General features: G+C 34.5%; 1 protein-coding gene across 2 annotated transcripts in view; it reads left to right on the top strand.

Annotated features, from left to right (window-relative positions):
• LOC136031836 (uncharacterized) overlaps positions 1-27,875 on the top strand; it is a 74,472-nt gene that overhangs the window by 34,431 nt on the left and 12,166 nt on the right. For both annotated transcript variants that reach the window (XM_065711671.1, XM_065711672.1), the window contains exons 4-6: positions 10,839-10,996; positions 12,915-13,026; positions 18,800-18,884. In XM_065711671.1, the coding sequence (XP_065567743.1) occupies positions 10,839-10,996; positions 12,915-13,026; positions 18,800-18,884 (355 nt within the window). The remainder of the gene's footprint in view (positions 1-10,838; positions 10,997-12,914; positions 13,027-18,799; positions 18,885-27,875) is intronic.

Raw genomic sequence — 27,875 nt, forward strand, 5'->3', positions numbered from 1 at the left:
AACTGCTATTTGTATGCTGGAGAAAATTTTTCAACAATTTTTAACAACACACACCCTTTTCAAAATCTGGACACAAATAGTAATGTTTAGCTTAGTTTTATACCTCCTCTAGTTGACCTGAAAAATAAAACTTAATGCCACTCGTAAAAAAAAGTTTATTCTCTTTGACTGCTTGGCTACACTTACACTCTTTTGATTTGGTAAAAAAATTAAGAGCAGAAGAAGTAATAGAAGCAGCCCTGGGAGTTTGAACATAATACCCATAGTCATTCTAGGGATAGTGCTGAGATGTCTTATTGGCAATCAGCATATACAGAGTACTTTTTTATTTAATCTTAAGGCAAAATTTAGTTCTTAAACATATTGGACAAATTTCATAACTGTGAGGGGTTGACGTACGCAATAACCCTAGACCTACAGTTGCAAGATCATTCAGCTATGCTGAAGAATGGCTATCATAAATTTTGATTGGAAGGGTTCGGATGATTATGGGCTGAAGAGGTGGACTCATTGCCCTCCAATCACTTTTGACTCTTAAAAAAGGTACCAAAACTTTGAATTTCCAATCTAATTAGCTCCTTTAAATTTTCAGTGATAATACGATCTGCTATGATAGAGCAGAGCTGCCTATGATATTGCTTATATGCCCTTTTCATACTTCCATGCGTATAGCTTTTTTGTTTAATTGAAACTCCTCTAAATGCTTCAACTTAATTCCCTTAGTTTCATTAGTTACAGTAACCGTAGAAGTAGTATCAAATTATACACATAGAGTCTAATGGCAAGTTTAAAATCTGTTACAACTTACCCTGAAAATGTGTAACTTGATAATATAAGCTGTTATTTGTGATATTACTTTGTCACCCTATTGGCAATTTACAAGGTCATTGTTTTTTTTTTCAGCAACCGCCTAAATACCCCTGAAAAGCTCCACCTTAATATCCTTGGCTTATGTAGTAGCAATAGCTGGATTAACATTAGTCACAGTATGCACGTAGCACCTTTTTTCAATATCCCTTTCAGCAAAAGATGAAATTTTTAACTTGATGCCATCAACCAGTCAAAATTGCTGATACGTTCTCTTGACAACTTATATGGACATATTGTGTGTCGATTTGTTTCGATACAGTTACAATATTGCCCAGGATTTTCGCCTCAATACCCTTAGGTCTGTTAGAAGTATTAGTATCACCAGTAGCTATAGTAGTAGCAGTGCGATTAGAGGTAATAATAGTAGTTTTAGCCTTAGTAGTAGTAGCAGTAGCAGTTATAACAATTAGGGGCAGATCCAGGGGGCGTGGCCCCTCAAGATTTTATTGGTGCCCTCATTCCCATTCCACTCCTTTTTTCTATTTTTTACTCTTTTTTTTAGTAAACTTGTCAATTTGGTCAATTATTCGTAGCTTATTTACCCAATTAACAACAAAAACAAAGCTTTCCTATGAACGTAAAGATAAAAGTTGAAACTTAAAACGAATAAAAATTATTTATCTTCAGTCGATTCTGTATATATCTGCAAAATTGGCATAAAAATCTTTACGAACTATTTTACAAACATAGAACCCTATTTTACGAACATGGAAACTTATGTTTCGATGAATCAGTTTTTCTTCGTGTTACACGTTCAAGTAACAACGTTCAGTAACAACGTTGATAAACACGTTCAGAACGGTGGTTCTAAACACGTGATTATCACGTTCAGAACGTGATAAACGTTCAGTAACAACGGAAATTATAGTTAGGGGTCAATTCACAATCTGATATTAGATTAAAAAGTAGGTTTGTAGCTAAAAGTTCAAAATGGACAAAAAGAAAAAATCAGGACACGAGCATAGAATGGGTAAGAGACAAAGACTGATGACTGAATGTGCAAGGGGACCGAAGAATATTTGCAATATTTTAGTAAAATATCCAAAAATCGAAAGGTAAGTTTTGAATTAAAAACATACCCCCTCCCCCTCAAAAAACCCCTAATTTTAGTTTTGTGACTAATTAAATAATGGATGGCCTAATAGCGCTTTCGTGTGAATAAATCTATCTATCTATTTATTTTAATTTTACAGCCAATTTGGTTGAAATTAGATGAATGAAAGAGTTAACAACAGTTTAGGCCAAAAACAGATCCACGGGTTCGGAGGGGGCGACCCTCCCCCAAGATACTTCTGGCAACCTTATTCCGTTTTTTCTTTTTTTAATCTTTTTTAAAATAAACTTTTTAATTTGGTGCCCAGCTCGAGTCATTTGGACGCCCTTGGTCAAGTGGCCCCTTTGCCCAAGATTTTGCTCTTGATCTATTAGAGATTTAGACATGAAACTGCTCGCACGATCAGTATAGGAATCATTATGTCATAAAATTAAAAGATAAACCTCGGCTTTGGGAAAAATTAATCTTATAATTAAATTTGCTTGCTAGTTGAAGTACTAATTCTGAGGGTAAATCTTTATCTTCAGATTGTGTTTACTTTGTCCTTTTTTAAGCATATTTTTTATTCTCTTTCCTAAGAACCCGTTGATTTAACATACGATTTCTGGGCGTTATTGATGGGGGTATGATAAGGCAATTTACAACATTAATTTATGTTAAGGAGAGAGTTTTAAATGCCCCTGCCCCCTCCCCAATCAAAAAATTCTTCAATTTTAGCTTTGTGACTAAATAAAACAATGAGTGGACCAATAAGGAATTCGTGTGAATAAATCTTTCTATCTATTTATTTTAACTATATAGCTAATTTGGTCGAAATTAGATGAATGAAAGAATTAAAAGCAATTTAGACCAGGAACAGATCCACGGGGTCGGAGGGGGTGACTGTTCCCTCAAGATACTTCTGGCACCTTTATTCCGTTTTTTTTCTTTTTTAATCTTAAAATAAAACTTGTGAACTTGATGCCCACCTCGAGTCACGTATGAACACAAGAAAGGAAATAATAAATGAAAAGAGAAAAATCAAATAGGTGAAAAACGGGGATTTTGTCAGCCAGTAGCAAAGTATGAAATATTTCGACAAGGATCTCTGCCAAGTCGTCCTCAGTCCTCAAAAAAATAAGAAAGAGGAAAAAAACAAAGAAAAAACAACAGCAAAATTTAACCTTCTTAAGTGAACTCTACGACAGGAGAAAAGACACTGAATCAAACAACAAAAACCAACTTGAAATCAATGAAAGAGAAGTTACCAATTAGATTGAATATGTATCCTTTGCCTTGCAACAGATTTCACCTGTCTACAATTTCGCTTTTCATTAGATAAGCGGACAGGTTGTGTTAAATTAAACTGGGCGAAAATATTCATAGAGTCTTTTAATATTAATCTGTTATAAATAGGGCTTAAGGAAATATATCCCGTGTCTCTATTTATACGAAAACAGCTATACCAGCATTAAAAAGAGATAGACAAGGCCTTAACTTCAAATAGCTCTAATAACTCCTTTTATTCCGCTTTAGGTTCGCATATTTATAATAATCACTCCCATACGATACTTTTTGAAGAATCTTCACTCATTAGTAATGCTTTGGGGATAAAACAGGTGGTTCGGAAATCAATCGAAATTAGTCTCAAAATAAATAATAATGTTTCTTTGAATAGGGACTTGAGGGACTAATCACTAAATTCTTTATACTCGAATATCTTACAAAATATTTTACCAAGCCTATTAATATAGCCAGTATATATATATATATATATATATATATATATATATATATATATATATATATATATATATATATATATATATATATATATATATATATATATATATATATATATATATATATATATATATATATATATATATATATAATATACTTTGTCAAATTTCTATTTATATGTTTTTTTTTATCTCAATTGCCTCTTTAAAAGATTGTGGTAGGCCATTTACGGTAGATATTAAAGTTGCCTCTTCAAAAAGAACTAAATGGTCAGGATTTTCGTATATATGCTGGGCTAGAGCTGAATCAAAGTTGTCATTTTTATTTTCCAATCTCAGGGACATATCTATAGAAATTTGGGTCCTGCCAATGTAAAATTTTCCACATGAACACGGGACTCTGTAGACACCACTACTAAGTATAGGGTCCGTTTTATCCTTTCCCGAGTTGAAAAAATGTTCAACTTGGGAAAGGATATAAAACGGTCCCTATACTAGGTTCCGTGTTCATGTGCAAAATTTTACATTGGGGGGACCCAACAACAACTAGGGGAACGATTGCATGGACACAAAATTTCAATAGATAAGTCCCTGAGATTTAATCTTCTTAAGTGAACTGTACGACAGGAGAAAAGACACTGAATCAAACAACAAAAACAAACTTGAAATCAATGAAAGAGAAGTTACCAATCAGATTGAATAAGTATTCTTTGCCTTACAACAGATTTCGTCTGTCTGCAATTTCGGTTTTTTCCCAAATTGATTTCTTTACTTTTATTCAGCTCTTAAAAAAAAGGTAAAGGATACGGCATTAGACTTTACAGTCCGTACTGGCCGTGCTGATCTCCGTTTCTTGGCCCTTCAGCCAGGAAGTGCAATGGGGGGTTGGGGGCCAGCCATCCTATGCTTTCGCACACCCTTCCTGTTTACCTTCCCCAGATTTCACCAGGTACCCATTTAGAGCTGGGTCGACTCTGGCTAAGCTTACAGAGTCATGCTACTGACCCCCGTCCTAAACTGAAGAATTGGGTACACTGGGATTCGAACCCGCGTCCTCTCAGACAAAGGATCCCGAATTACTGTCCAAACATCATTACTGTCCAAACATATTACTGTCCAAACATCAAAATTCACTGATAACTAGATGTGTTCACCCATACAAACTACCTCTGGTGAAAAATGAAAGACCCCGTTTCAACCTCCAGTATATGATCCCATCAATAGCCAACAAATATTCATTAAATAAATTTGTTGATTTACCAAAAGGATCTGTCAAGAGACGATTAAAAAGTTATATAATGGAATCTGCTTGCAAGAACGGTTGGTAAAAATTTTTAATTTTTAATTTTATTTTGGCCTCACTCCACTTACTCCACCTTAAATACTCTCATTAAAGATACTCTTTTTTTTATTTATTGATGAAATAGTGGTTCATTTTTTGTTTGTTCTATATCAATGAGGATTGTTAAATTTTGTTTATATGTCTTGCCCAGTAGTCGAGCTTGTCTCTCCATTTGGGCAAGTTGAAGATTTTGACGAATATGAATTTTTGAATAAATGAATCTGAATCTGGATCCAGCGCACCAACCCACTCGGCCAGGACGACATATTCAGCTCTAGCCCAGCATATATACGAAAATCCTGACCATTAAGTTCTTTTTGAAGAGGCAACTTTAATATCTACCGTAAATAGCCTACTACAATCTTGTAAAGAGGCATTTGAGATAAAAAAAAAGCATGTAAATAGAAATTTGGCTATAAATAGAGACACGGGAGATATTTCCTTAAGCTCAATTTATAACAACTTAATATTAAAAGACTTTATAAATATTTTCGCCCAGTCTAATTTAAGACAACCTGTCCGCATATCTAATGAAAACCGAAATTGTAGACAGGCGAAATCTGTTGTAAGGCAAAGAATACTTATTCAATCTGATTGGTAACTTCTCTTTCATCGATTTCAAGTTTATTTTTGTCGTTTGATTCAGTGTCTTTCCTCTTCTCGTAGAGTTCACTTAAGAAGGTTAGATTTGTTGTTGTTTTTTCTTTGTTTTTTTTCCTCTTCCTTATTTTTTTTTAAGTACTAAGGGCGACTTGGCGGAGGTCCTTGTCGAAATTTTTGCTTGATTTTCATATTTTGCTACTGGCTGACAAGATCCTCATTTTTCACCTATTTGATTTTTCTCTTTTCATTTGCCACTCATGCATAGCCAGTTTGGTATCAGAGCGTATTTACCTCGAGTCACATCGGCACCCTTGGTCCAATAGCCCCCGTGCCCAAGGTTTTGCTCTTGATTTGTTAGAGATTTAGATATGAAACTGCCCTTACGATCAATTTACAAATTATTTCGTCATGAAATTATAAGATAAACCTCGTTTTCGGGAAATATTGATCATATAATTTTACTTGCTTGCTAGTTGAAGTACTGATCCTGAGGATAGATTTTCTTTTTTTGGCAGATTTTTTCATTCTCTTTCTTAAGAACCCGTCGATTTAGGGTACGGTTTCTGGGCGTCATTGGTGGGGGTATGATAATGTAACTTACAGTATTAATTTATATTAAGGGGGATTTTTTGAACTGCCCCTGCCACCTCTCTATTCAAAAAATCCTTAATTTTAGTTTGCGACTAATTAAATTGTGAATGGCCCAATAGGGATTTCGTGTTAATAAACCTATCTATTTGTTTTAATTATCTAGCTAATTTGGTTGAAATCAGATTAATGAAAGTATTAAAAGCAAATTTAGGTCAGGAACAGATCCACAGGATAGGAGGGGGTGACCCTTCGCCCGCAATATTTCTGGCACCCTTATTCCGCTCTTTTTTTATTTTTATTTTTTTAATAAACTTGTCAGAGTTGCATTGGTCCCCTTGGTCCAGTGCCCCCCGCGCCCAAGATTTTACTCTTGATTTGATAGAGATTTAGATATGAAACTATCCGTACGATCAGTTTACGAATTATTTCGTCATGAAATTATAAGATAAACCTTGTTTTCGGCAAATATTGATCATATAATTTTACTTGCTTGCTAGCTGAAGTACTGATTCTGAGGGTAGATCTTCATTTCCAGATGGTGTTTTACTTTTTTCCTTTTTTTCAAATTTTTTTTTATTCTCTTAAGAGCCGTGGAGGAGACCAAGAACGTTTGAAAAGGACTATGAAAGTTGAAATAGCTTAAAAGAAGCTGGAGGGACCAAAAACGGCGGAAAATAGCCACAGTAACTAACAAGACAGTAAAGAAAGGCAAAAAGACAGCAAAGCAACTCCTATTGGGTAAAAAGAGGGTGAAGGAGACCTAGAATGTCGGAAAAGGACTATGAAATTCGTAAGAGCTTAACAGATGTTAGAAGAACTTCGGAAAAGACCAGAACAACTAATAACGCAGTAAAGAAATTCAGACAGGGTAAAAGGATGGTAAAGGGTCCAATAATATTGGGAAAAGACTGCACCATGTCTTAAAGAAGTAAAGAAAGGTGAAGTAGAGGATTACTTAGCATTACTTACTATTTATGAAATCACGAAATCACACATGGTAGAAAATAAAATTTACCTGGAGAGATCTTCTATTTCTGCGGTTCAGAGAAAAGGATGACAGCTATCCGCAAATTGCCAAGGATCAAATTTCTTCGACTAAAACCTATTTCCTTCATTTCGTTTCCTTTTTTAAAAAGTTCTACTTTTCCATTTTAAATCGCAAAAAAACATTTCATGTAGAATAATTCCGGTTTTCTAAAAATTTATGAATTTGATTGTCGTATTTCTTCAGGTTAAGCCATTCTACTTCTTTTGTTTGTGTTTTTTACTTTTAACAATTTATCACTTCTATTTTTCAAATTCAAATAGCAAATCCCTTTTCATGTCGATAGTCCCCTTTTCAATTTATGGGAAAAATTCACCATTTCGAAGTCAAATTTTTTAAGTTAGGTCCTGTACAAAAATGCACGTGAGAAAACCATAGAATCCTAATTTTTTTAACCAAAAATTTGCTAATTTTCCAATTATATACTCCAGACTTGGAATGTATCACATTTTAGAAGTTGTGCATACCCTCATACCATTCCCTTTCACTAGAAAATATCTAAAAAGCCCTCCTTTTTGATCAATTTTATCCCTATATTTTTAATTTTTTTGCTTCGGAATCTAGAAACATTTTTGGAAGTTATTTATATCCCAATTGCTTTCTCTTTCAGCCCCCCCCCCAAAAAAAAAAAACACTATAAGCCTAATTTTTCGTTTATTTTTACCATTATTTTTTTTTCAATTTTTCACCTCAATTATCCGCGCTATATCTACTTCCTATTTGTTTACCATCGTCTCTATCTTCATTATCTAAACAACAATTATAGTTCGCTCTAGTAAAGAAGGCGACACAGAAATATATACTTTCCCCAAAACTGTCAAAACACCTTTTGCACCCTTCTTTACCTATTTAATGTAATATATAATTCACTATCCTTATTTTTCGTAAATAATTTTTCATAAATACAGTTCACAAATAGTAAATGATGATTATACCTCATCCTAGTAAGAAGACTAACACAGTTCTACCCATCATAAAGTGGGTGATGATTATTACTTATCTTAGTGACAACAGTGATACAAATCCCTACTACTCACCAAGACAAATCATACCAAGTGACAATTACCATGCACACAAAAGCGTTTTATCTTGGTATAGGAAACTTGACAAGAGAAAAACATACCTACAAGGAATGATGCTTCCTCACTGATTAATTTCTAGCTCTCAAGTCCCTCCCCCCGAAATGTAAAGTTCTGTAGTTTGGTTACTTTTCATTTATTTTGAATAAAACAAATAATTTCTCTGGAATTTCCACAAAGCTCCAAGACATGAAGGTTCTTTACTTTCCTATTTGCCAAATGAATTTGATAACCAAATTTTTTGTCAAGTAGAAGAAGCTCTGCCCAAGAAAATAATAATTGAGAAGCTACAAGATTTATTAGAACAGATGAAGCTATCAGTCAAAGCGAGCCAGTAGTGACACAGTCTATACCCATCACTAGAGCACAGAATTAATTATCTAATGCAAGAAGACAATTCTGAATCCCGTCATAATGAGAAAAAGCTATTCCACCGCTCATCAAATCCGAAATTCAGGAAAAACAGCCCGTGGCGAAGGAAATAGTATTAAACCAAATAGTTGCAAGATATGCTGTATACGATTTTCTCATAATTCCAACTTATACACCTATATTAAAGCCCATACCACTAAAAGACCTTATACATGCAAAATATGCAATAGAATAGTTTTGCAGCATTCTAATTTATCCCAAGATAAATACCCAACAATACCCATTACCCAAGAGTACATACTGGAGAAAAAACTAAATAGCTGCAACTTCTTTTTCTCAGCTTTTTATATATACAACCATTTGAGACTTCAGACTAGAGAAAAGCCTAATGCCTGAAATATCTGTAGTAAAGAATTTTTTTCAGAAAACCCCATTATTCAAGCATATGAAGATTGAAAAAGCAAGCAAGATACTTGTGAATAACAAAAACAGCAGCTACAATAAACTTACATTTTAACCGAAAAATCAATTTTTTGACTTAATCGTACAGGAGTGAAGATATATTCTCTTTTGTGTACTATAATGTTACAATATATTAGTTTTTCCTATTTTTATTCTTACATTTTCAATATAGTTAGCTTATCACACTTATTTACTTTGATATAAATGCTTTAATAAACTCACTATTTATTTCAACCTTGTCCATTCAATAAGGACAACTCCACTTTATTTGCCATACAACATACACCCATCACTTTATCATTCCACAAATATTTGTGGAAAAAAGTAAAAAAAAAGCTACAAACGTGAAACAAATACACTACAATCCACTAAACAACCCACATAGATCAAAAACATTATGAGAAAATTTAAGAACAAATGTACAAAACTCAAAATCTTCGAACACTTCACAGTGAAATCTAAAGAAAAAATCAGAAACACAAGACCCAGAACTTGAAAAAGTCTATAAGAGGCGAACATAAAATTAAAAATTGTAAACACGTGAACAAGACTTGAAAAATTCAAAAAGGCACGAACAAAACTTCAAAAGTCGGGAATATGCGAATGCAAGCGTCAAAAATCTGAAAACGCGTGAACGAAAAGTTCCAAAGTTCTAAACAAGCAAGCAAAACTTAAAAAAGTTGGAAACATATGAACAAACCTTGAAAAAGTCAGGAACTCACGAACAAAATTTTTGAAGTCAGAAAATCACGAAATTTGGATTTTTTCCATTTTCAGTTTCACCAGCTTTTTCATTTTTTATTAGTTCTTTTTAACTTGTTCCTTTTACGATTACTTCCCTTTGGACCACATTATGTTCATGTCTCTTATTTTTATTTTAATATTGTTTGGCTGGGAACACAAAATCAGCCTTTTTACCTTAGGATGGTAACTTATTTTAGAAGTACTACATGATCTTAAGGTTTAAAGAAATTGAAACCAAATTGAAAACCAACCTAGACCAGATTGAAGAAATAAATGTGCGCCTATCCATTTGTTTTGACTTTAACAAATATAAAAACAGAGAAGGTTGTCCTATACATGTGTGTAAAAAACTGTGTATTAGTTCAATTGATTCATTTTTGTGATGTCAATCTTCACAGTTTTTTGAACCGGTCAAGTTATTCGTGAATCCTTCTTCAGAAACGACGTCGGATAGTCCCGTCTTATTTCCAGTTTTCTTTTTTTTAAATCTTTTTTATGCTTTGATTTGAGTATGCTTGTGAGTTTTTTTGTGTTTAGTTTGTGTGCTGTGTCTGTTTGTGTGCGTCATTATGCTGGTGTAGGATCTCTTTTAATTACACTAGCTTTATACATTAGCGATAAGTTCAAAATATCATTGTCACAAACCATTGATTTATCTGAGAGGATGCCAAATTTAAGAAATCACATACGCCTTCTGGCGTGTGCCAAGTGTGACGGAAGTGTGCCATGCTTTTCGGAAACTTGACCAAGTTTTACAGAGACTGTACCAGGCATGTCTTAAATTTTGTCAAACATGGTCGAACTCTGCGGAACGCCTGAAGTTCTGAGATGTACACCAAGTGGCTGAAAGCTGAACCACCTCAAAATTTACCATTTTTGGAGGCAAGGACCTTTGTAGTCAAGAATTGTCACTATCTAATGAATGAGTAGCTTTAATTTATCTATTTTATTACAGGCCCACAAAATAACCCCCCTGAAGAACTTAGAGGCATCAAAGCTGATAGATGATTCATACTCAGTTCTGTGTTTAGCAAAACTCTATGATGAGAAAGAGGACAAAATACCTGTCAAAGGAATATCGCTCAATGTATTCCCTCCTGACGGTTTCAAAAGGTAGGAAAATGTCGATGTTCCTACATAATTAGATGTGTCGGTAACTCTCAGCTAATCACTGATCTTTTGCAAATTAAACTGACAGGAGGTTCCATTAAAATGGCGACGGAATGTAAACATATTTTGGCTAAGCCTGTCCTGTTTGATCGATATCCTCTCTGATCTGGTAAGTCAGACAGGTGCTATCCTGTTTAGCTTGGTATGTCCATTGTCTTAGAAGATCGATTTGAAACTAAGAAATATCTAAATAAAATCTATGAATTAATACATATTCCCCTCGATTCGCGTGAATATCTTTGGTATGCACCTTTTTTATTGGTGCAGAGGGGGGGATGGGTAACAGCACCGCTCCCATTGTGACAATCTTTTCTACGTAACATAAAATATTAGACTTACAACCTATTGCTGTATAAATGGAGAAGGCCGAGCCGGACATTATAAGCCCCACCAAAAAATTCTTTGTTTGGGGATTAGAGGGGGGCAAGTGCCACGAAGATGTCTATTACCTCTACAAACCCTTTTGTAGAGGTAGTAGCGGCTTCAGCTGCAAATAAGATCAAAAATCACGCAGAGGTTCCATAGGAGCAATAATACCCTTTTCCATCCAGCCGAAATTCCATAGGAAAAACATTACTAAGACCTTCTTAAACAAAACTACTTTTAATCAAAAATTTTGACTAAATATCCAAATTTTGTCTGAGATTTCAATTAAAACCCAATATTTTTATTTTTAAGCAGGAAAACAAAAAAGTGTAAATTTACCAAGCAATTTACAATTACTAATATATACAATTTAAGAGCAAGAAATCGGAGATTTATGGAGCCGGTAACCCACATCATATCTCTGTTAGGTCTGGGCATGATTTGAAAAACAATAATAAATTCAAAAAAAGTAACGTCAGAAGTAACATTAAAACTTAAATGAACTAAAAAACTTAGTTTTTAAGAATAATTCATATTAAGACTAAAGGGCAACATTTTCTGACTATGATCGACACAGTGTTGTAAGTCCGTAATGAACGAGTTTTTTTTTAAGCCATGTCAAAGATTAGGAGTAGTTGTGATAATTTGGGAGGGGGTATATTGGATGTAAAGTAATATTTCTAGTGCCTTTTAAGAGCTTAATGTGGTTGTATACCTTTCTTATCAATTTTTTAGCGTAGCGAATAAATTTTTCCGCCCCATTGTCAACTTTAATTCGCAATGTATTTCACCATTTTCGGGTGTCTCGAATTAATGCAGCCGATTTTGTTCCACTTTCTTATGTCTTGGGGTGTTAAAGAAATAAATTTAAGTTGATAGGAGATGCAAAAATTTTTTGCCCTTTTCACGGTCCCATTTTTTATTGAACAGTCTTTTGTGTATATGCATTATGGTCACCTGGCACAAGGTTTTGTCGTTGGAGGTCTGTGTCTCCAACCTTGTTTTTGTACAGTAGATCCTTCTTGGTCATGGAACCTACGGATAAAATTTTCAAACCTACCTGAGACAAAAAATTTTGATCTCGTTTAGGACTTCTTTCTTTTGAAATATTTGAGGACCCCTGTGTGCCAAAAATGGCTTATTTAAAAAAAAAATCTTGCTGACGTTTAAAGTTGTGAGAAGATTGTACAGGCTGAATATTCTTAATCTTAAGCCAATGTGTGACATTTCCTGACAATAGTTAGGACATTATAGTTGATTAAGTAAAGAATGAAATCTCCTACAAACTATTATTTTCCCGACTACCTCTTAGAGCATGGATAGTTGTACAAATTGAATGAGGGCTCATTTGATGGGGGTTAAAGGTTCAAATGTGCTTTTTAGGACAAATGACGACAAGAAGGATTTAAAGTCTATTTTTTAAGAAAATATTGACATTTATCAGTCTTCACAAAAATAGAACAACCGTGTAAACCAAGAGAATATTTTTTTTCAGAAAAGTCTATCCGATACCACAAGGGACAGATGAGGTGTGCAGCCCATTGATTGCAACCCAAATTGATTTGAGCGAAATATATTCTTATGCTCGTCTCAAAATCTTATGCGAGGTAAGCTTACAAAATCTTAAAAAATATATTAACAGGCCTATATAGACTTTGTATTTATGTGTAACTTTTTTCTTGGAGACATTTCCTTTTTTTTAAATTACCTGGGATTTTCTGGCCTGAGAAGATGATCTAGAAGAATCAGTTCTACGGTTCAACTTTAGGAGTAAAATACGAATCTGGTTTTGACATCATCGCTGTAAAGACAGTGGCTAATATGATTATAATATTGGTTTTAATTTGGCTGTTACAGAGAGTGATTATTGAAAACACTATATGTGAAATTACTTCAAAAAAGCGAATTGAAACACGGGAAGTTTACAATTACTCAGTCTTTCTTTACTCAGCTGAATTTTGGATTTACTCAGTGGTTGCTCTCTCTCACCTGCTCTGTGTATCTCCGCTATAGGACAAGTTCAAACAAGCTTACAGACTAAAACTCCAATTTGTTTACTGCAAATACCTCAAGTTTTTGCTTCGATAGCTGCTCTATGAGAGAAACACTTTCGTTCTAAAATCTCAAAACATGATGAACCCAATTGTCGTCTACTGAAACAAGTGCATAAAAAAAAGCGTCGGAAATATTATTAGAGGTTTTTACCTTTACACCTGACCTACTAGTGCAAATGAAAAAGTTATTACTTAATTTTGTTCTTTGATGCTGAGTTTCCTTGTTTTTTTTTTTCATTTTATTCTTTTTTATTACTCCACTTTTCTCTTTTTTTGAGTGAGTGGGCAAAAATAAAATTATTATTAATATTATTATTATTATTATTATTATTATTACTATTATTATTATTAATATAAATAAAAACAGCATCATTTACTTCACAAAGAGATACAATAGGAGTGAAGTTATATTGTATTGCATAAAGTATGACTCTGGCTTTGTACATCAAGATCAATATACAGTGAATTCAGACTATCTGCCACCATTAGTTGTTCTCGACAGCTGCCTATACATAGAAAAAGAAATCTTAAAAAGAGAAAAGACATTTTATGTATGTATATTCTTATTCATAAATAAACTTACAAACATTTTTATAACATTTTATTTGTGGGGCACTGAAATCAATATTATACAGGTATGAAAGTGTATTTACCACTAGGAAGTCATTCAGGCGAGGGTTGTCTAAGTAGATGTTTAGAAATCCATTGTATGTGTAGCTATGACACCGGAAAACGAAATATAATGGTGCATGAAAACCACAGCTCATAGTCATTGAATCCTGCACTCTCTACTGGTTTCGTATAAAAGTTTCCCCACTGTTTTCAATAAAGTTGTTGATTTGTAGAATGTTGAATGTAGGTAGTAGGCAAGAGTATCAAAAAATTATATATTCTTCACTCTTTGAAAGATGCATAGCCAATTACCTGTATTTACGTTTGAGGGACTGCTATCAACAATGATAAGGGTATTCATAACACTTTGGATTTTCTAAGGAAATCTGAGAATATACACTAGGATTTGCCTTTAGATATGTACAGATCCATATTAAATACGCTGATTATTTCATCTGTGGTCTTCTTACGATGTCTAGTAGAACACTGACTTCGGGAGTGATTTTCCAGTAAGCTTTATATTTATTTGATGAGATCAATACAATAGTCTCCGCTGATGGCTTGCAAAAGGTGCATCCTATACGTACACTCCCTGTTTGTACAATATTCACATCATGAGTACCAGACAAGCTCAACGCAATAGCATCATGAGTTTTTTCAAACATTACCATTTTCAAATAGCTCTGGATCTCGGCCTAGGGGCTGCAATGTCAACTCATACAATGTTCTATAGGATTTATCAAAGTATAAATTGTAAAGTAGGATTCTATTTACTTTACACATAAGAGAGGAAAGGCCTGACATTTGAAATTTGTGCAGGAATTTCTCCATGCACTAGCACTAGCATCCTATAGCACTAGCACTTTTTACAAACGCCAAGGGTACTTGTGAAGGAATTTCACTAGTGATAAATTTTAGAGTCGGTGAAGGTACGTTAACCCGTGGCAATATGCCGCTGATAGATGATTTTATGAGGAACAAGTATTTTGATGTTATTTCCATTAGTTCTCAGTTTTTCCACTACTAAAGTAACAGAGCTCATAACCTGTTACTTGCGCACATGAAGTATTAACGACGTGAGAGAAACTGTTACATCGGGCGCTGTGGCAAGTACCTTTCACGAAATGAATTTGGATGGAGCAAGCTCGAATTTTATATCCACCTTTATAATTGGTGGTAGCCATTGGGATATATTAAATATACCTTGATTTATTTTCCCAATTTACTAGTTGTCGCCTTTGTAAGTGCATTTGTAATGTCAGTTTCTGTCATTTTTTCATATCCATTGGCTGAACCCCTCAATCCTTATGTGATTTTGGTGGCATCAAAATGAACTGCATGTAGCTTGTATAATCTGAAAGATTGTTACTAGTGCTCACCAATGTTCAATTTACCTAGACACTGACATTTCGAAATGAATTATGCAATACACAAATTTCATAGGATATTCTATCAGTAAAACTTAGCATTTCATTGTCAGATTTCTTGAATACCACATGTAAATCTGTAAATATAGAAGACAAATCCATGAAATAATCTTAATTGGTATAAATTTGAAAATTAATGTTGTCTGAGAGTGGTTTTTGTGGATAATAACGATGTTTTACACTCACACCAACGATTACTGCATCGAATAGATTTGAAGATGAAGTAATTGGTGGATGGGATTCTTTGTGGTTGAAATGTGCCTTTTCAGCCTAGGAAAAGAAACCCTTCTTTGATCTAACAAATTTATTCCTTGGTTTTTTCTTTTTTGACAAGAGTGATGTCTTTTGCTTCTGACCTAAGTAAAGACTGATGAGTGATAAGGTGTTTCTGGACCTTTTTCCCTTTGACGAAATTTCTATTGCTCGCAAGGGATTGTCCATCGAACTTGGGATTTTCCGAAACACTTTTTTTAAATCCTCGCCAGAGCCCGTTTCGTGTAGTGTAGAGAATGCAAAATCCACGGCAGCTGGTATATTCTGTTTAAAACCAAGAACATCTCTCAGACTATCGTTGATAATAACCATTGACAATAATCAGTTTATATTGTCCATAGGAGAACCAATGTAGATCTTGCCCTGTTCCACTGAATAGTGGAATTTAAAGGGACAATTTTTATGAGCAGAGATTCTTCAATTGATAGCATGATACAATTCATTCATGCTAATTAATTCTTTGTATGGTAATGTAACGGAGGGACATTCACCCAAGTCCATTGATTCTATTCATTGCTCGGTAATGAGTGACCAATCATAATGGTCTGGCTTTTGTGCCATATTTACGATATTTTCTCTGGATATCATATGTATTTTTGAGAATACAATCGACAAGAGCAACTTCATACTCGCCGTCCAATTTGATGGTGGGAAAGAGTTTGTCCAAATATAACTCGTTTTATTCAAATCATTGTAGAGTGAATCAGAGACATTGGACAAAAATGTCACATAGAAAACATTGAGCATTGTACAAGTCCTAAACTGCTAGCCACGATTCAAAATCTGAATTATATCGTAGCCAACGAAAAAGGAACTGTTTCTTCCCCCCGTGTGCTTGGCTCTTTAATATCTTTTCAATTTGATATATTTCACTATTATTTTTAACTTTTTGGAGTTTATAGTCATAAAAACTACCCAGAATCTCATAACCTTTGGTGTTTCGTAGATGATATGTTAAAGGTTTAGTGTCTAGGGTTTTTGACACTTTAAAAGCTCATTAGACTAGAATTAATTCTCCTTTTTAAAAATTTTAGAAGTTCTATTAATTCGAATTGTATCACCAGCAACAATTTTTTTCTTAACAACCTTTTCACTTACATACTGTTTAAGAAAAGCGTGAAGTATATCATGGTTCTCCTCGTTGAACTAGCACCATATCAAACTAAACTTTCCTTCACTATCATTAAGCTTCTTGGAAAAGGGATAACGGTGGACAGAGATCAATGGGGACGCTGATTATAAATTTGTAATATTTTATCTAAATCTGAAATAAAAGTAGCAGTATTTTTCAATGTACAATATCTTGAAATTAAAAGTCGAATAGTTCTTATCAATCGTTCGGTCAATGCAGCCTTTATAGGACTATGGCAATAATAGAGCATTATATTATATTTCAACAATACCTTCTCCACATGTGGATTAACAAATTCACTACATCAATCTGTGTTAATTTTTCAATAGCAATCTTGATCACGAATATTTTCTATAGCTTTAGCAACTTCAACGCCTCTCTTTGTCCGCAATGCAATAAAATATGCTTAGCAAATAAAGACACTGATTGTAAGTAGAATATATTTATACGGTGTATTGTGACGCCTTTGAATCTCTTCTAGAGTTAAAATATCTACTTGTGTTATATGCAATGGGAAAAGGTATTAGTTTTTCCATAATGATTACCACGATCTTCTCCTTCTTCTTTTAATTTGAGACTACTGTGTCTCTTCGATTTCTTTAGAAGCCGCTTACCGGTTATAAAACTTTTGGGGAAGTTTGATGTAATTAAAAATTTGTAAGGATAATTGTCAAAACGATAAAATTCCTTTACGATTTGAAACCGTATCATATTATAAATCAAGTAGATTTTAATTTTCCCCCTGAATTATAATTTGTTTCTCTTTACTATCAACTTTAATGTGTTCACTTTCCATGAGATATATCAAGACGTTTTTAGTTTGTTCACGATATGAGTGTGCCAGTAGGTCTCCAGCACTTGACAAAACATTTGACAATATTCAATGTTCCTGCTTTTGGTGTGTTTTTGTTTCAGAACCTTGAACAGGCGTTTCCTTTTTCTTAATGACACTTACATTTAGTGGTCTCACGTGATAGGGCTTATGCCTGCCCACTCGTCGAAGTACATATTGAAGTAAAAGTATTTTTTATCATCGGCAATATTCTCATTATTAATGAATTTACTGAGTTTCTCCTCAAAGTGTTCCATTGGTTCTATTGGCGTCAGTTTCTACGGTTTGTCATTTTTCTAGAGAAAAGTGTATACAAGTCCTGTATTTATTGGCATTAAAAGTATAAAAAGCTACCACCCGCTTGGAAAAGACGTTTCTTTAAAGTTTAAATATTTCCCCATGTTATTGCTTCTTGTTAGGGCACGTACAATTAAACTATTTTACTTTTTCTATTGCTTGACTACTTTTGGCCATTGAACATTGCACTCGGTTAAATTTAAACAAAGTTCAGATATGAGATTAAAGAATTCTTTGTCAATACCATGTTATACTACTGAAAACGGAAAATAAATATCTATTTTCACGTAGTGACTTCAGTGTCATGATGGTAACTAATGATTGTCTTACTGTTGACTGGAAGATATACAGTAATTTCGTTGTCAAAAATATCTGTGACAACACGCAAATCCTCGGGTGTATCCTGAGTGAGATTAAATTGAATGTATCCAGAGGGATTGTTTGTTGCCTGACTGTGTGCTGAAAGTAGAAAATTTGGAGCACCAGGATATATTTGTAAGCTCATTTTAAATTAAACCATCGAAGGTAATCATTTATTAAATAATATTTAAGAATAATCTTTGGTAACTGAACCTAGGAATGTTCGAAATTTAGATGTGTCAAGGCATTTGAAAAGTTGTGCACCTGAATTACAATTTTGGAATATTTTTCATTTAGGGAAAACTAATATTTTTAGCTCAGGTGGAAAAAAGTAACTTCAAATATTATCTATAACTAAAATTGATGCAATATATATGTTTTTTTTGTTTAAAGATATATGCAGAAGAAATGTCACAATATGGTGCAAACAAAGCAGAACTAGATCTGAGTATCGACTTGGATTTGAATGAAACTACAGGTATTGGTTCCTTAGTTAGTACTTAGATGCATTAGTACTTAGAAGTTAGTACTTAGAAGCATTTAGATGCTGGCCCAGGGCCTCCTAAAATTCCAAAGAATTTGCTTAAGAGTTTAATTTCTTGCTCTCAGCAGTCTTCTTGATATGTTGTGGTAAACCTTGAAAGTGAATTAGAAGTGCTATACACAGCAATAAAAAATTTTCCCTTTACAGATCTTTTATATATCTGCTTAGGTCTAGATCCTACACTTTTAAAATCTCTCTCGCACCCTTTGCCGAGAATTATCATTTCCTCGTTCGTTCTATCCCTTTACTCAAATCTCCAGCAAGTCTTATTTCATACTTATTGTGATTACGTTTTATCAGGTTGAAAGCTGCGTTTGAACTGAAATTTGAAGCTCTACGGTCCTTTCTTAAAAAAAAAGAAAAATCAATTTTTAATTAAAAAGACATTCTTGTGCAGTTACGTCGCTTCTGGTACACTGTAGAGAAATATAAACAGTATGTTCATTCTCTATCTCAACCATAAGACAAAGCCGGACCAAGATGTAGCCAGGGGGGTTACGTGGGAGGATCTTCCACGGAGGAATATATCATGGTTGACGAGAATTTTCATGAAGTGGGTGCTGGATTTTCCAGCATTATTTAAAAAAATGAGAAATTTAAAATAAACAGTTTTTTTCAACTGAAAGTAAGGAGCAACATTAAAGCTTAAAACTAACAGACATTATTAAGTATATGAGGGGGTGTGTCCCCTCCTCAATACCTTGTTCTTTTAACAGACGTAATTTCAAAAGAGCAAGTTATTTCAATTAAACAGCCTTTGTGATTCAGGGGGTCTTTCTTAAGGAATCGAAACAAAATTCGAGCTCTAGTATAAAGAGCTAGGCATTGACGAGGGGGCGAAACCCCTCATATATGTAAAAAAATATACGAATATAGAAGTTCGTTACGTAAGTTAATTCGTAATTTTATGTATATTTTTTACTAATAAAAACGTTCGTAAATAAAATTAGAAGTTCTAGTAGCTTTTTAAGTAGCCAAAAAATTGGAGGCCAACTAGGCCCCCTCCTCCGCCTCTTTTTCTCAAAATTGTAATCATCAAAACTTTGATAAAGCTATTTAGCCAAAAAATACAAGAATCAATAAGCAAATATCGTTTTAATAATTCATGTTTAATGACCCAAAATCAAAACCTGCATTAATTCAAAAACCTTCAGAAATTAAATTAAAAGAACAATTTTTTTTAACTGAAAGTAAGGAGTGACATTAAAACTTAAGACGAACAGAAATTATTCCGTATATGAAAGGCTATCCCATATACGGAGTAATTTCGTTTTGTTTTAAGTTTTAATGTCGCTTCTTACTTTCAGTTAGAAAAAAGCTTGATCTTTTTTTAATAGTTATAAAGTGGCCACCGTAAGCTCGTAACTCTATCAGAGAAGCTACGCTGCATAGCGGAGTAGTTATTTTTTTACAGGTTATTTGCTTAGCAGTTTTAGGAACTATTATTTAGTTCTATATTATATTATATATTATATTATATTATATTATATTAGGAGATCCTATTATATATAGATTTATTATATATAGATCCTATGTTATATATAGATCCTAGATTCTATATTATATATAGATCCTATTATATATAGATCCTATATTATATTAGGATCAATATATTGATCGTCTGATTAGTTTTTTTTTCTTGAGATTCAAAACATATAGAAAAGAGAGGTTTTTCAAATTTTTTGGGAAAGATGTAGTGAAATGAAAACGGACACAAGAACTAAAAAAAACAGCTTGCACGGTTCTTGCTCGTTTTAATCAATATTGTGTACCATTAAATCCTTGCTGAATAGGAGAAGAGTACTTTTGATACATCAAGGAATGCAAGAACTGATTTTTGGACAACCATAGTTGCGTTTTTTGTCTCTTATTTTCTGAGGCGTCGGTTCATTTCCCCATTTTTTAACCAAGCCCTTTCTATTAGGGCCTTCAAAGAATTGGAGAACGGTGACTCTGGGGTCAGTTCTCTTATCTCATCTTGCAATTAGCGTAAAAGTCAAATAATATGTGAAACATGGCTGACAATTATGTAGCCTTGAAGTTTACAAGAATTGAAAACACATTTTGGAATTTAAGGCTATGAAATACATTTAATTTTCATCAAAATGTAAGAATAGGAATTAAGTTATTTTTTGGTCATCGTCTGAGGGAAAAGGCGTCAGAGCTACTGGTTTGAAAAAAAATAGCAGAAAGGGAAGAGAACTTAGGAGGAAGGCCTGTGTCTGTTTTAAGCAAAATGCGAGTAATGTTGATTAATAGAGCCACACAAAATACCTACTGGATATTGGATTGAAATATCTTTTATTTTATGATCAATTCCTGAAAAATATTTAAATTTTTTAGTTCAAAATGTTTATATTAAACCAATTTTTCAAGTTAGTTTGATTAATACATTGGAATAACTTCTAAGCCAAAGAATTTACAATCGCTTTCATGAAATAGACCAGCATTCAGAAGATACCTCATGCACTGCATCAATAATCACCATGCTTGACATTAGTCTGGAGTTCTTTGATATCATTGACCAGATTTCTGATGTTCAAAAGTTAAACTTAATGTGTAGGCACTGGAATCCAGGAAAGGAATTTCAGTTTCTGGAAATAGTTAAAAAGAGTGCTATGGGCAAAGTGACAAAATGTCGTCGTTTTCAAATTACATGGCTTCAAAAGTCTTCATGATTGCTGTTCAGCCCTTCAAAATAAAGATGCATTCTACAAACACTGCTTCCTAATTGCCAAATCTGAGACGACTGAAGGCTTATACCAGACGATTGGCTGCTTAGTTTCGAAGCCATATGCTGATGACCTTAAAGATGCTCTCACTGACTTCAAGTTTCGTGTTGAAAGACAGTATCATGTTACAGCAGTACATAAATCTATGATGTTTATCAACATGCAAGGATAATGAACTATTCTAATTGATCAGTAATTCACTTGCATGATCACGAGGAAAGGATTAAAAACTGAGAAATACTAAGGCCAATTATCCAGTTTTAATGAACCAGCCCTCCGAGGTCTTCGTGAAAAAAGTGATTTCCTTGCAAAAAGTGTTGAAGATGACGGCGAATTCAGAGGATTGTTGTGATTGATGATGAATTGCGCAAACACAAAATTATGGGAGAAAATTTTGAGTCATCCACTAAAATCATGAAATACGCACCTCCTCTAGTACAGTATGATATCGTTGATAGTGCAAGCAATTTCATTCGGGAAGCACTATTTACCCCCTGATTTCTTCTGAAAAAATGAGTTCGATTCTGTTTTCAACTTCCTGTTCTCTGCGGAAAGAACATTTGGATCTACTTACCCAATGTGAACATATCGATCTGTGCAAACCTGTATTAAGAGAGTTAACGGAAGCGGATTTACCTTCTTCTTGTGGAAAAACAGTCAGAAAGCTGAAATTGTAGGGCTACCCGCCTCAATCCAAGACGGCAATGTCGGTGATTCTCTGCTTTAGATACTTCTTTTTCTTATAAAGATGTTGCTTTTCCCCAATACCTAGAGCAGCTATCAGAAAAACTCGAAATGGGATTTATTAACCATCGAGCTGCAGCATCTCAAATCCAACTTCTGTTCGATCGTTGTATTATTTATGGTTTATTAGCCGATGTTGTGACTTAGCTAGAAAAGTGTAATTAAAGTAAAACAGTTCCTTTTCAAAGTAAAACAGCAACGATGCCTTTTTATTGACAGTGAATAGATATAATATTATTTAACTGGATATTTCGAACACATATACAGTGTTCATCATCAGCAGTAAAACTATACTGCTTTTTACTGCTGATGATGAACACTGTATATGTGTTCGAAATATCCAGTTAAATAATTTTATATCTATTCACTGTCAATAAAAAGGTATCATCCCTATTTTGAACTGTTTTACTTTCGTCATGGAAAGGCAGTGTGGTCTTCGAAGTTAATCTACGAAACTTGTTATCTACGAAAGTAGTTCTATTTCTCTTAGACCTGTTTCACAAGTCAAATGGACGTCTATACTACTACTACTACTACTAATAACTCACTGCAGCACCAAGCCGCCTGAGGCCAACACAGCTACGCACGCTCCTCCTCCAACCTAATCTATTTAAAGCCTCCCTCTTTACACCCTCCCAGGAAGTTCCCATTTCCTTTAAATCCTTATTTATGACATCCTCCCAACCCAGACAAGGACGACCTGCTTTCCGTGTAGCCCCAGACGGTTGGCCAAAAAGGACAATCTTCGGTAATCTGTCATCCTTCATCCGTAGAACGTGGCCTAGCCATCTCAACCTTTCTTTCATTATAGCCCCAGAAAGCGGGATTGAACCACACTTTTCGTACAACCTACTGTTTGAAATACGGTCAGTCAGCCGGGTACCCAGAACAATCCGTAGGCAATTTCTCTGGAAAACATCTAGTAAATTTTCATCTGCTTTTCGGAGTGTCCATGCTTCAGAGCCATATTTGACCACTGTCATCACTGTAGCTTCCAATATTCTAATCTTGGTTTGTAGGCTTATCTTTCTATTCTTCCAAACTTTTTTTAACTGTGAAAAAACACCCTGAGCTTTAGCTATTCTACTTTTAACATCTTCACTGCTCCCACCATCTTTACTAATAATACTACCAAGGTAACTGAAGCTCCCAACCTGATCAATCTTTTCGTTACCTAAGGTCACCTGTTCATCTTCACTTATTCCTAACCTTAGTGACTTAGTCTTCTTAACATTAATTTTCAAGCCTATTTTAGCACCCTGAACTCGTAAAACCTCTAAAAATTCATTCATTTTGCTCACACTTTCATCTAATATGCTTAAATCATCAGCATAATCTAAGTCCAGGAGCGTTCTTCCTCCCCATTTGATTCCATGGTCTCCAATTGCCTTTCCTGTGCTCCTTAAGACGAAGTCCATCAAAATGATCCATATAAAGGGGGATAGAACACAACCCTGCTTAACTCCTGATTTAATACAAAACCAGTTGCTAACCTCATTTCCTACCTTAACCGCAGCAGTATTATTCTCGTACATAGCGCAAATCACTTTAATGTATTTTTCTGGTATACCATATAACGATAAGACCTTTGTTAACGCTGTTCTATCAACAGAATCGAAAGCTTGCTCATAATCGATAAAACTAAGGACCAAAGGTGTTTGACAACGAAGGGACTTCTCAATTATTAACCTAAGAGTGAAAACATGGTCGACACATCCTCTACCTTTTCTAAAACCGCATTGTTCTTCCCTTAAAACTTTGTCTACAGCATGTCTCAGTCTAAAAAGTATCATATTACTCAGTAATTTGCTACCTACAGAGACCAGACTAATGCCTCGATAATTCCGACATTCACTCTTGTCACCTTTCTTATACAGTGGTTTAATTAAGGTTTTCCTAAAATCATTGGGTACTTCCCCTTTTTCAAAAATCATGTTCATAATCTTCAGTAGCTTATTCCTAACCTCAGAGCCACCATATTTAAGGAACTCATTAATCATACTATCAGCACCTGGGGCCTTATTATTTTTTAATCCTTCTAGTACTGTCGCTAATTCTTCCTCACTAAACAAATCTTCCTTCACATCCAAGGTATCACAAACTTTTTCATTTTCATCTATATCTTTTCCTGCAACTGTATCTCGGTTTAGCACATTCTCAAAATGTTCCACCCATCTTTCTTTAACTTTTTCCTTATCACTAATTGTGACCCCATTATAGGCGAGTCTGATCATCCCGATATAGTTTCTGAGACTCTAAATGCGTGTGACAGTCTTTTTTCCAACTGTGCATTGACTCTTGTTTCTATTCTTCCTGTTACCGCTACATCTGCAGATCGTTCATTTAGCATTCTAAAGCATCTTAGAACATACTTCAAAAATTTGACAGGACGGGGCAGGTTGAATGGTCTTGCATGCGTGTCTATCAATTGCAATGTCAAGTTGGATACTGATGACGTTTTTAGCAAATTTGGGGGGAAATCAAGACGGATTAAAATGTTAAAAGTATTTAATGTGCTTATGTTTTTTTTTTATCGGATTCGAGGATCTTGTTAATCCTTACAGCTCTTCAATTTGGTTAATGAAACTCATTATTTATCTTATCTTAGTAGAATAATAATAAATAAGCCCAAAAAGGGAACTATGACAGTAATATACTTAGTTTCTGGGCTACAGGTGGCTTTTTCACTGCCCCCCCCCCCCGAACGGAAATTCTAAACACGCCACTGGACGTAAGTTTAAAATCGAAATTGACTGTATAAATCTGTTAGGATGTTTCGATTAATTATATAAGCATATCAATTACACTGTACCCTGCCCTCCCTAAAGTCAGGAGTGTCAATTTGCGAAAATGTACAGGGTAGGTAAGAATTTTTTCAATCTTGTTTGTGTACAAAATAAAGCTATTCTTTTAGAAGGTCTAGGGGTGAAGAACCATTTTTTTATATATAAAAATAGGCATGACTCAAAATCAAGAAGGTGAATTTTCCTCTCCTCTTTTCCCTCCAAGTTGCAATCCTGATTCCAGTTTCTTAAATGCAAATCTAGAATTTTTCTGCAGTTCTCTTCTCTGTCTCTGAGAGTGTAGGCTATATACATAATTTTATTCTCTAGAAGGTTGTAAATTACGTCATGGAAACTATTCTTCATCACTCATGGGGCACTCGAATAAAACCTTTTAAACCAGCAAGATTACGAATTCCAAGTATCACCTTTCATAATTTTTTGAAGTTTATTTTTTCTTTTACTCTCTTGTTACAATCCATAAATCCCAGTAGCGTGATAATTGAAATTTCAGCTTCCTTTCTTAAGTATTGGTTTCATTTTTCTCCAAAAATCAACTTTGAATTCAAACAGCTTTGAGTTTGCGACCAACTTTTCGGAGGATATAGTACATAATATTATATTATTTTATCTTATACTAGCTGGTGGGGTGGCGCTTCGCGCCACCCCAACACCTAGCTTGTGGGGGTGCTTCGCGCCCCCCAAGCCGCCCCGCGCGCGTAAGTTGTTACGCGCCATATTGGTTACGCGCCATTGTATTTGTGTCCCTGTGTACCACCTATGAATATAGATAGATTTATATATGTGTTTTGAACTATGTAAAACTTGCCTTATGTACTTATAATGACGTCATATGCAAACGCCCCACCCCCCAGCCCCCCGCGCGCGTAAGTATATATCTGTTTTTAACTACGTAAAACTTGCGAATATACAACATTCTTCGATGTCCCATTGTCTGTGCATATAAATAGATTGTCAGGTTTACCGACTCTTGAACATGCAACATAAAATTGTCCATGGGAAAAACAATCCGTATTCAGATCTATACCGCATTTTTCTAATGATTGCCCTTCAGCTTTGTTGATGGTGATTGCTAATCGAACATTCCCTGTGTCCCCGTCATCATTTATATATCTCTCTGTGTCCCCGGCATCCCCCTTGTAGTTGTATCCCTGTGCCCCGGTCGTCATTTGTATTCCCAGTATCCCGGTCGTCATTTGTGTCCCAGTGTCCCAGTCTGTAATTTCTCTTTGATAGTCCCAGTCGTCATTTATATTCCCTGTGTCCCGTTGTCCTGGTCGTCATTTGTGTCCCGGTGTCCCGGTCTGTAATTTATCTTTGAGTGTCCCGGTCGTCATTTATATCTCCCGGTCGTTATTTGTGTCCCAGTGTCCCAGTCTGTAATTTCTCTTTGAGTGTCCCAGTCGTCATTTATATTCCCTGTGTCCCGGTTTTTAGTTTTCTTTTTCTCCTTTATTTTTCAGTTTTTTTCCTTTTTTTATTTTTTTTCTTCTTCAGTTTTTAGTTTTTTAGTTTTTTTATTAGTTTTTTTTCTTTTTAGTTTTTTTGTAGTTTTTACCTTTTTTAGTTTTTTTTTAGTTTTTTTCTTTTTTAGTTTTAGTTTTCTACCTTTTTTTAGTTTTTTGTAGTTTTTTAGCTTTTTTAGTTTTTTTAGTATTTTCTTTTTTTGTAGTTTTTCCTCGGCACGCTTTCTTTTCTTACTTTCTCTATCAGCCACAAGTTTTTTGGCATAGACTCTTTGAGCAGCTTCCTCGGCTGTTGCCATTGTAGGTTCTTCAGTCATTTTACAATTAAACATTTTTCCGTCCACGATCTTCTTACAATTAAAAATTTGTCTTTGAACAATTTTCTTAAATACCTTTAATGACGTCATCGTCATAACAAACATGACGACAACTAACTTCATGACGACCTGATGACATGACGTCACTCGACAGACACACAGACAAACAACTTATTTTTATATATATAGATTTGCGCTTATCAGTAACGACCAAGCATAAACTAATCAAGTGGAATATGATACATGCTACTACTACTACTGCTAAACACTCACTGTAGCATTAAGCAGCCTGAGACCAATACAGCTACGCCCGCTCCTCCTCCGTCTTAATCTATTCATAGCCTCCCTCCTTACATCCGCCCAAGAGTTCCTCATTTAATTTAAATATTTTCTTACAACATTTCCTTATGACAAGGACGATCTTTGGGCAATCTGTTATCCTTAATCCGCAGACCATGTCCTAGTCATCTCTATTTTTCTCTCACTATAGCCCAAAAAAGTGGGATTGAACCACGTATTTCGGATAGCTTACTGTTTGAGATATGGTCAGTCAGTTGGGTACTGAAAACAATGCATAGGCCATTTCACCGAAAAAAAAAATCTAGAAAATCATCATCCGTCTTTCGGAGGGTCTAAGCTTGAGAACCATACTTCCAATATTCTAATCTAGGTTCGTAGATTTATCTACCTATGGTTTGAAACTTTTTACAACAATGGAAAACAACTGTGAACTGCACCTCTTCACCTTTACTTATTCCTTGTTTTAACGACTTAGTCTTCTTAACATTAATTTTCAAACCAATTCTTGCACCCTGAACCCTCAAAACTTCCATTTTTTTCATCTTGATAACATTTTCATCTA

Source organism: Artemia franciscana, chromosome 10 (assembly GCF_032884065.1).
Source record: "Artemia franciscana chromosome 10, ASM3288406v1, whole genome shotgun sequence".
NCBI lineage: Eukaryota > Metazoa > Arthropoda > Branchiopoda > Anostraca > Artemiidae > Artemia > Artemia franciscana.